At 39.0% G+C, this 10933-nt stretch overlaps 1 protein-coding gene across 1 annotated transcript in view; it reads left to right on the forward strand.

Annotated features, from left to right (window-relative positions):
- LOC119425720 (F-actin-uncapping protein LRRC16A) overlaps positions 1–10933 on the forward strand; it is a 48023-nt gene that overhangs the window by 21009 nt on the left and 16081 nt on the right. The window contains exons 4-12 of the mRNA XM_037693264.1: positions 3368–3427; positions 3551–3672; positions 5544–5641; positions 5721–5791; positions 6187–6260; positions 6389–6464; positions 6638–6726; positions 9380–9474; positions 10129–10215. Coding sequence (XP_037549192.1) covers positions 3368–3427; positions 3551–3672; positions 5544–5641; positions 5721–5791; positions 6187–6260; positions 6389–6464; positions 6638–6726; positions 9380–9474; positions 10129–10215 — 772 coding nt within the window. The remainder of the gene's footprint in view (positions 1–3367; positions 3428–3550; positions 3673–5543; positions 5642–5720; positions 5792–6186; positions 6261–6388; positions 6465–6637; positions 6727–9379; positions 9475–10128; positions 10216–10933) is intronic.

A 10933-nucleotide genomic window follows, 5' to 3' on the forward strand; every position in this document is an offset into this window, starting at 1 on the left:
GATAGATAGACATTAAATCTTTAAAAATAACAGAAACTTGGCAAAATAACAATTTTTAACTCAGTCTGACCTTTGAACTGGTTATACAGTGGACCAGTGGTTTCTCTGAGTGCGTGTGTACATGCACACATTTCACACATTCGTGTGTGTGTGTGAGTAAAACAGAGAGTGTTTTGTTCTTCAGTGTGTACTGTTCCAGCAGATGAAGGCAGCAGAGAGGAAAAAAGACAATGGAGTAATTGAACAGCTGGCAGGGCCAGCAGAGGAGGGGGCACGGCTTCTCTCTGCCCCTCTCAGTTTCTCTCTCACTCACTTTTATCTCTTTTCTCTGTAATTCTCTGTATTAATGTAGTTTTTCTCAGACATTTTCCATTCTACTGTCATTGTTTCTTTTTTTCCAAGTGTTGTCTCGTCATTTTTTTTACATTTTTCCTCTTTATCACTGTTTGTTTTTTTTACTTTCCCTCTCTCGTCTTCTCCCCCTCTATCACACTTGTTCTCTTTGGCAGCAAGAAAAGACCACACAAGTATTTAGCTTTCACTCTCTACAGTCAAAGGAAAACATTTGTGAGTGCATGGCTCTGCTCTAGGCATTTGCTCTGCAGACTATTTCTAAGTTTTATTTTAACTCATGGCCTTTGAGATGTTCATTTATTTATTTTTCTGATAATCAGTCCAGGCTCAAGTCAGTTTCTGTTTCTGTGCAGTGGAAATGATTCATAATACACTCATGCTTTTATGTACAACACAGCAAAAGTTTCAATAAGGCCATAGTCATCCTATGGATTAATTCATTAACTATTTTAAAGCAAACTTTGTTAGGAAAAAGCGTTTTTGTTGTGACACCATTTCAGAACAAGTTGGAACCTGACCAGTCATTGTTGAGCAAAGGCCCTGCTGGTTAACTTGAGCAAACATGAACATTTCTGTCACATGTGAACAGCTCACATCAGTGTGAACATGTGTTTACAGCAGCCTCCGTTCAGACACTCACGCTTTGCACCAGATGTTGCTCAACATCTGCCATGGGGGTGTTGGTGCAGTCTGACAGTGATGGGGTTTGGTCAGGGCAGGCATCCACAGACGACTTAAAATTGTGGCACTGCTTTGATCGCACTGATGTTGTTGTGTTAAAACAGAAAACGGACAATTTGTTATGACAAACTAAAACAAGCATTAAATTAAAGTTCATGCTCAATAATTCAGGTAAAAAAAATCCAACAAAGAGGTCATTTGGACGGTTTCTTTTTTGGTTAAAATGTTTCGTCCTTCATCCAAAGGACTTCATCAGTCTTAGGAGCCACAACAAACTCAGTCCCATTAGTGGATTACTCACATAGTGGGCCAACCAGTTTGATGGTGATAAGATGGCTGCCTTTTAGGAGTCGACGGGGGAGAGGGCCGACTCCAGAAACCATCTTATCACCATAAAACTGGTTGTCCCACTATGTGAGTAAGCCATGGACCTAAATTTGTTGTGGCTTCTCAGACTGATGAAGTTCTTTGGATGAAGAACGAAACATTTCAACAACAGAAAACAAAGTCCAGAGAACCTGACTGAACTTTGTTAGATAAAACAAATATTATTGTCCTTGTTATTGGAAACCTTCTGTGCTTCCACATCAGGATCAGTTTTCATTAAAATGAAGTGGTTCAGATCATGCAAAAGTTTTCAGAGTTAAAAAAAAATATCTTGCATTGCTTATAGTGCATTTTATTTATAACAGAATAAGACACGCTAACAAGATGTGTCCTTTAGATTCATACCCTTAACTCTCTCTTTAAGTTCTGAAATAAAGCTGCAGGCTCAAATACTTTCTAACACGTACCTTGGATCAGTCTACTTTCTGCACCCTTCTTTCATTTTGACAGTTTGTCATTATAACCTCTTAATTTTTATGCCGATCCAAGAAAAAAAAGAAACAGAAATGCAGACGTGGATACATTAGTGGGTGCCCTTCTACAATAAGAACAATAAACTAGGAAGTTCCTGGAGAAACGTGGATGGGGACTGTGTTGCAGCCATTTAAACATTTTGGTTTGACAGTGCTATATGTTGGTGTTCGCTCTCAGTTACCACCAAATTTTAGCTCAATGTGGCAAAAAAATCAGAGTTATATTCATTTTTTTTAGTTAAACTATGGTGGTCATCTTGGATTTTTGATTTGGATCCAGTATGTGATGGGGAGCATTCTCAGCTATAACCTAACCGAATTTTAGCTCGTGTAAAAATAGCTGAGTTAAAGCCATTTAAATGTAGCTTTGTTGGCCATCTTGAATTTTTTATTTGAATTGTGTATTAATTGGGCGTTGCTCTCAGCTAGCAACACACCAAATTTCAGCTTAATATCTATAAAAATGGCAAATTTATAGTATTTTTCCTTTTAGCTCAGGCAGCCATCTTGAAATTTTGAATTGCAACAGGGTCTATTAGGGATTGCTCTCGGCTACCAAGACACCTAATTTTAGCTGAATAGCTGTTAAAACCTCGTGAGTTATATCCACGCCCCACAAAAAGTAACAGCACACATGATGGTGCCGATACAACATTTGTGGGGTACACATCGCGGTTCGGGCCACATTAAAGTTGATAGAAGAGCAAAACTCTTCAGGTGGATAATAATGGGTGGCTGCCTTTCTAGGCAAAACACAACTGGAGAGCCTGGAGACAAAAAGGTTCTGTTTGATCTCACCAGTCCCAGAAACGTTGGTTCTTGTCGACATTCAGATGAATTCCTGTCGGGCTTTTATTGTGTTATTGTTGTCAGCAGGGAATCCCTGCTGGGTCTTCTTACATTATGATTGAAAATACAATGAATAGAGCAGTCACAAAGTGAAGTATGTAGAACTTGGAGATCTGCTTGAATGGTTTTGAATGGTTTCCTTAGCTTTTTTTTTTTTCTACTGCCTACACTACCCAACTGGGGGGGTGCATTTTCCCTCTTTAGCTTTCTCTACTCTAATGTTCAGTGCTGCACTCACAGAGATACCAAACTACCCATTTTCATGTTTATTTATGTAAATAGTGATGATCAGTTCGTTCAAAATATGACTATACTGTAATGCAAATAATACAACTCTTTAAATGTATTTTTACATGTTTCTGTAAATAGCATCTGTAAATGTTTTGGTGTGTGTTTGCACAGCGTCTTGTGTCTGCTAAACATTTTCTACAAAAATCCCACGGTTCCCGTTGTTTCTCCCAAATTATGTCTATTGTTGTTTTAATTTTTGAATAAAAAAAAAGATGTCTGACTTTTGCTGTTTTCTTTGGACTTGTAATTCATCTATGAGCATATGTTCAAATCCTACACTAGTCTGATATATTTAATGATGAATTGTAAATGTATTTTTATGTTTCCTGCAGGTTGAGCAGTCGTTCAGTTACTTGGATATCCAAGGAATCAGCAGCAACAAGCCCACTCAAGTATACACATAAACACCTGCTATATATCATTATATAATTATATATATTTCTTCCAGCGTAATATCTATCTGATGCCCATAATTGATTTTGTGCATTTTATGTCCTGTTCCTTTATGAACACAGCTGGTGTTGGATCATGAACGCGGTCCTTGGAGCCTCCGACTGAGCTCAGTGGAGGAGGTGGACGAGGTGATCGCTCACATCGGCATCTGTCTCTACCGGATTTGCCCCGCCGGGTCACCTGTGTAGGTACCATGCATCCAAAAATCCCAGATTTGAACACTGAGGGAAAGGAGTGGAGCTGCACGTCAATGGCTTTAAATGGTTTTTGAAAAGAAAAAAAAAAAGTCTAAACTTTGAGTCAAATTCTTAGGAGGTTGAAAAACATTCATATAAATAATTGAATGTCTTCTAAACATAAGTGATAATTATTTATTTGCTTTGAACAAACATCTTTTATGTATATATTATTAAAAACGAGGAGGAGTGGTGGTTCATATCAGTGGTTCCCAACACTGGTCCTTGAGGAATACCATCCTGCATGTTTTAGTTGTTTCTCTGCTCCGACACACCTGATTTTAATGAATAGATGATTAACAGGTTTCTGCAGAACACGAGAAAGTAATGTAATCACTGAATCAGGTGTGTTGGAGCAGAGAAACAATTAAAACATGCAGGATGGTGTTCCTTAAGGGCCAGTGTTGGGAACCACTGGGTTAGAAGAGATAGGCCTGTGATGTGAAGGTCGCCGGTTCTATTCCCCAGACCAACATCAAAATGTGGGTGGGAAAGGTGAAACACCTTACTCTCATTTGCCCCACTCTGGGCCCTTGAGCAAGGCCTTTAACCTCCACCATCTGCTCTCCCAGGCTCCCTAGATGACAGCTCTCTGCTCCACACAGAGGGCTGTGGTAGCTTGTTGGTCTGTGGTTGTCAGGAAGGGCATCCGGCGTAAAAATAATTGCCAAACTTCATGTGAGTTAGTTCACTGTGGTGACCCCTGGAGAAGAGAGAAGCCGAAAGAAAAATAAAATAAAAACATCTGATTGGATATGGTATGTTTAATAAAATAAACAACAACAAGAAAACAATTCTAATGGCGAGTCAGGGTAGTGCATTTATTCATAACATAAAGTTGCCATAATTGCCGCTGTACACGTCGCACCGCCCTATAAGTCACATCAGTCCAAATATGTCTAATAAAGTGGACAAAACATAAATACGTTGCTTCGTTGTATACGTCGTATCTACTACGCGTCACTGCTGACAACACGGAAATGTGAGCCGGTGTTGTGCCAAAAATCAAAAGACTGCCAAATGGTGGCCGTGGGAGCGTGCACGGGAGGACTTTAAGTAGAATTTAACTAGATTAACGCTTAAAAACAATTATTTGGTTGCTCAAAATTATAGCACAGGTGTGTCTTGGTTTAAATTTTCCTTAATAAATGCACTTGACGGTCAAATCAGCTGCATTTCAAAGGCCGATTCGCGGAAGCGGGAGCACGCAGAGGGATGACTCGCTGTGCATTTCTTTGAAATTTAACAAGATAAACACCTAAAAACAATTATTTGCATTTTCAACATTATAGTAAAGATGGGTCTCAGTTGAACTTTTCTTTAATAAATGCACTTTAATGGTAAATCAGCTGCATTTCACCTGGGCGGCACGGCAAAATGCAGCTGATTTGACGTTTGCTTCAGGAGTTCCAGAGCAAGACGACGGTGGCTTGATATGGCAAGCCAATTGTCTCATTAATAGCCACTTTTAATGAGATGCTTGGCTTGCTATATTAGTCGTGGGCCCTCTAGTGGTTGGAAATGGTAGTGTTCAATATTTTCCATGTCAGAATGAATGAAATTGTCAGATCTCTGCCAAAAATTGGTTTATAAATATGGGGGGGAAAGCAAATATGTTGCTCCTCTGTATAAGTCGCAGGCATGCTAATTTATGCAACAAACAGTGACTTAGACAGCGAAAAATACGGTAATCTGTTCAGTTCTGTGTAGGACATTTTGTTGAAGTTCTTTAAATCTCGTTCAAGTTTGACCTTTGATTTTTAGTGTTCTCTCATGATTTGTCCTCCTCTTCCTCCCTCTGTCTCTCTCTGTGAGGAAGGAAGATGATGAGGAAGTTGAATCTGAAGCCTCCAGAGAGGTTGACGACCCTCCAGGCCGTCTGGAACGAGCAGAGCTCGGCAGACCTGGGCCCCTGCGGTAAATCAGCCTCGAAGTAAAAAAAAAAAAACACCTGATTTTAATAAAATGCTGAAATCTCATTGTTGTGACTCTGCAGGCGGCTTTTCTCATCAGTACTGGTGTGTGTGCGACAGCCTGGGTGTGCCGTTCAGAGAGGAGGTCCAATGGGTCGGTACCTTTATACTGTTGCTCATTTAGTGGGGTTTAGTTTAGCATTCTGCTTCTACTTTTATATTTTTGGCCACTCTTGATCATTTTCCTTCAGTTTGAATCTCTTGTTTTCTTCTTGCCTTTTGGTTCTTCCTCTCTTCAACCACTTCCGAATAGTTTTATTTCCTTGCTTTTGTTTTTACCTTCTCCTTTTTTCCTGCTGCTTTTTCGTGATGTGCAGCTGTGACATATCCATTGTTCCCCTTTTTATTCAGGTGGCAGTAAAACAAACTCATGTGCAGAAGCTGAATGTGATTTCTCGTTGTCAGCTGGGGCCGATGGTCCCTTCGAGCGCACCACTATGAAGCTGCTCCTTCTGTCCCTCCAGTTATTGTTGGATTTGTCTTTTGCAGGACGTTGACACCATCTACCTCACTCAGGACACCAAAGAACTCAACCTGCAGGACTTTGTTCACCTGGAGAACAGGTTCGTTCTTGGTCAAACATCTGGATTCATTAATGTTCGGTGCCAGATTTTGTATCATGGACAAATTAATCTTTCAAACAGATTTATTAATCATACTTTTTTATGTAATGTCTTAAAATCTCTTGCAGAGATCTGGTGTCTATTATCACAGCTCTTGAATACAACCAGTGGTTCACCAAACTCTTATCCAAAGACTTCAGAATGGTAATATCTTTAAAAACATCTGTCTGCTGGGGTTTTATGTTGCCATACTTTATTTATCACAACTTCCTGCTTTGCTCTCAGTAAACCTCCCAGTAAACCTCCCAGTAAACCTCCCATTTAAATTAAATATTTTAGCTCAGTTTTGATTTTCTTTGCGTGGCTCTGCTGTGCAGTCTACAGATGTGTGCGACCAGATTTTCAGGGTGGTGGCTCGGTCCAGTCGACTTGAAGAGCTGGTGCTGGACAATGCTGGGCTCAAAAGGTCAGAGGTCAACCAACCAATGTTTGTTTTATATACAACATGTGCAGAAATCAAACTCAAACGAGTTGCATTTAAACCTAGATCATAAATCATATTCTTTAAATGTGTTGTCTTGGGTGTGAAATATCCTGAATTGATTTTCAAATGTAAAAAAAAAAATGTTTTTTATTCATGTTAATGATTAATGGGATGTTGAGGAACATGAAAGGCGGAACTCAGAAGTGTGGAAGTGCAGAGCCCTGCTGGTCTGTGGCGTTCACATGACACATGCACAACATGGCCGAGCCAGATAGACAGGAAGTAAATTAATTACTATAGCAATAGTAAAACTACCGTAATTTCCGGTCTATAAGCCGCTACTTTTTTCACAAGCTTTGAACCCCGCGGCTTATACAATGCTGCGACTAATTTATGGATTTTTATTTATTTATTTTATTTATTTTTGGACAGGGTAATGAGCTTCCTGCCACCAAAAACGATTTAGCTTTGTCAAACCCAGGCGCTCACATAGCTTCCAAATACCTGTCTCTTGGGTCCACATGACTCAGTGAGACTACCTGTATAAATAAAGATAAAATAATAGTAATAATCTGACCAATGAAATTACTGAACAGGTTACAGTCCAACCAATGAAATGAGGAGGAGAGAACGGGGAGGAGGGCATCCCCCCCCATGCACAGAGTTTATGAGGCGGACTCCCCTGCATGCGCAGAGCAACTTTTGCTCAGCAGGAGGAATTTGAAAATAGAGATCAATAACTCCTTGGCAGGCTGCTGTATTCTTTTCGACAACAAAAGAGACTGAGGACGTGTACGATGAAGTTTTTCTGAGACTGTTCAATTCTGACGCTGAAGCCCGTACTTTAGTGGTTTTTGTGCTAGGGATGGGGCCGTTCTAATCCAATATAGGTATCGGGTTCCGATACCAGCATAACTGACGTATCGGATTTTTCCAATCCAACCTGCAGAGGTTTCCGATCCATGATGCATGTCTGTGTCTGTTGAAACTTCTCCACATGTGATTCCATACCTGCTGCAAGTTGGCTTCAAACTATGGATTTCCTGAACGGAGGCGTGTCTCATAAACCCAGAGTAATATGACCCTATAAAACCCTATAAAACCCTAATAAGCTTAAACGTGAGTAAATATGTGAGCAGCACTTTAGCTAATGGCTAACCAACTTTTCATCGCAACGTCCACCGTGTGGAAGTATTTCACACTAGAAAGACCACAAAGCAAGACGGCAACGTACAATGTCTGCAGAGCCGCTGTACTGAGAGGAGGAAGCTCCTTCGCAACCTACAACACAACAAACTTAATAAACATTTGAAAAAGCACCACATTAAAGAGCACAAGGATTGTTTAGCTAGGTGGGAGAAAGACGAAAAGCGCCGGCAGAAATCACTTCTGGAGTCGCTCCAACAGCAACGTAAACTTCCACTGGACAATGTGAAAGCTAAAGGGATTATCGAGAAGTTGCTAAACTTCATCGTAATTGATGACCAAACGCTGTCACTTGTAGAAAACGAAGGATTTCACAGCTTGATACTTGCAGCCAAGATATAGTTTACCCCCCAGGAGATATTTATCAGTACAACAGCAGACGATCATAAAAAAAAAACATATGAACTGAAAATACAAAAAAATTATATATATATATTTATATACAAAGTTACATTATAAAGCAGTGTAAAATACTGAAAACAGGAACATGTCTGTGTTGGTTTATGTCATGATCTTAGCAGAGGTTTGAAGCCATTTGATCACTTTAATATCCACTTTAAAGCTGGGAATAAAAAAAAAAACATGTTTTGTGTTTGCAGAATTTAATTCTAACTTTGAAACTTATCCAACATTAATAAAACTTACCTCAAGTTGCCTTTTTGGATGCATACATTTGTACAAATTGTACTTGAGATTATTACAGCCTCATAAAAAAAAATCAATGATGATGATATCGGAACAGTATCGATATCGGACGATATCCAGATTTAGGGATCGCCTCGGACAAAAGTGGATCTGTGCATCTGTATTTAGTGCACAGGAGGGCGATGAACATAGCGATCACTGACTTCCTGTTAGGCTACTGTATGTTTTTAACCAGTCTTGTTAAAGGCGTTGTTCAGAAAAAAGCATTTACTGTACGTATTTGTGTTTGTTACCGATTCGTATTTAATTAAAAGTTCTTAAAAATCGTTCTTTGTAACATATTTTTGTGTAAATATCTCACGTTACAACGTGAACACCTGTGGCTTATAGACAAGTGCAGCCTACATGTACAAAAGTTTATTTTATTTTTTATTTATTGTGCTCATCTTATCTTTGGGTGCACTCTATAGGCTGGAAATTATGGTATTTAGTACTTCCACAAGGAGGAAATGTAGGCGATACATCAAGACAACCAAAACGCATCACTTAAAGTTTTATTGTCACATCACAGCCCTCTGTCTGAAACAAATCAGCTCCTGCTAGAGTTTTTCTGTTAATTACGAGTTACACTAAACAGATGAGACCGAGGTTCAGCTTCAACTGATTTTTTTTAATAAACAAGTTTGCTGAGAGCTTTTAATAAAATATAAAGACTTTTTTCTGTTGCTTCAGCTGTTAAACCTCGTCCGTGATCTTTACTTCTGGTTTTTCTTCTCCTGTCCAGTGACTTTGCTCAGAAACTGGCCGGCGCTCTGTCACAGAACCCCTCCTGCACACTTCAAACACTCGTCCTGAGCAACAACTCCCTGGAGGACAAAGGTTGTACTGTGTGCACCCACGCACGCCTTAAACCATTTTTTTATTGTGTGCAAAAAGTTTTGCATGTGTCCATGGGCTATCCATTAACTGTTAAAATTCTCATGTACAAATAAGAGATGCATTTCCTAAAATAACTTGAGTGTCGTTGCATTCTGCAGCAAAAACGCTCAACTAAAGTCGTCACGGAGCGAGCTCGTGTTTTTATGACATGCTTCAAATAACCCTGCTGGTTTAAAAAAAAAACCAAAAAAACGCACACACAAAAGTGCAAATAAACATATTTAAATGCAGCAAGCAGTAAAAACTGGGTGCATCATTAAATGCCCCACTGTAAGATTTGGGCTCCAATATGAAAGATGCATGTTTTGTTTCTTCGACAGTATGCACTAATTTTTTTACTTTATGATTTTTATATGATCAATGTCACACATGGGCATACTTTTAATCCTCACAGTTTTATTTTTTATCTGTTACTCAGTTAATTATGATTCATAATTGGTTAAAAATCTAAACTCTATGCTGTTTATTCTCACATGTGGGCTCTCGCGCCCTCTGCTGGTCATGCTCTGCATCCTGAAGTTTAATACATTTATTAACTTTATTGAGCATGCATCAGGATATTTATTAACTTGTTTTAATCTGTGCTGCTTTCAGGTGTCATTGTTTTGAGTGCTCAGTTAGCCAAATTACCCATGGGCCTGAAGCACCTGAACCTCTCCAGAACCTCCTTGTCTCCTAAAGGTAACACAGAAGTGACTTTCTCTGCTGCTTCCATACAACTCATTTCATCTGCATGACTGCATGTGTGTATTTTATCTTCTGTTTCTTGCTGTTATTCAGGCGTTATAGAATGTATATCGTGTATTTTATCTCTGGTTTTGTTGTACTTTAGTGATGATAACTAGAAAGTTCCCGGAAAAACTTGGACAGGGGCTGCCACGTTGAGGCCATTCTTTAAATTTTATTTGGCAGTACTATATGTTGGGGGTGCTCTCACCTACCACCATACAAATTTTAGCTCAATATCACAAAAAAGTATATCAATGAGTTATATTCATTTAGTTTCTTTTAAGCTATGGTGGCCATCTTGGATTTTTGTCTGTGATGTGGAACGTTCTCAGCTATAACTTCACCAAATTTCAGCTCTGTGTATAAAAATAGCTGAGTTAAACTATTTAAATTTAGCTTTGGTGGCCATCTTGACTTTTTTATTTGAATTCAGTATTGGATGTTGCTCTCAGCTACCACTTTTGCGTGTTTTTGTTTTTGTGTGTAATTTAGTGTTTGCATTTTGTGTTTGCAGTTTGTTTTAATTTTGTTTAGCATTTTTGTTTTCTTTGTGTCTATTTTGTATTTGTGTTTACTTTTTGTGCTTTTGTTTACTTTGTGTGCATTTGCTTTCATGTTTGTATTTTTTCACGCATTTTGTTTACTTTGTGTTTATTTTGTATTCATGTTG

Source organism: Nematolebias whitei, chromosome 19, assembly GCF_014905685.2.
Source record: "Nematolebias whitei isolate Nwh7 chromosome 19, NemWhi1, whole genome shotgun sequence".
NCBI lineage: Eukaryota > Metazoa > Chordata > Actinopteri > Cyprinodontiformes > Rivulidae > Nematolebias > Nematolebias whitei.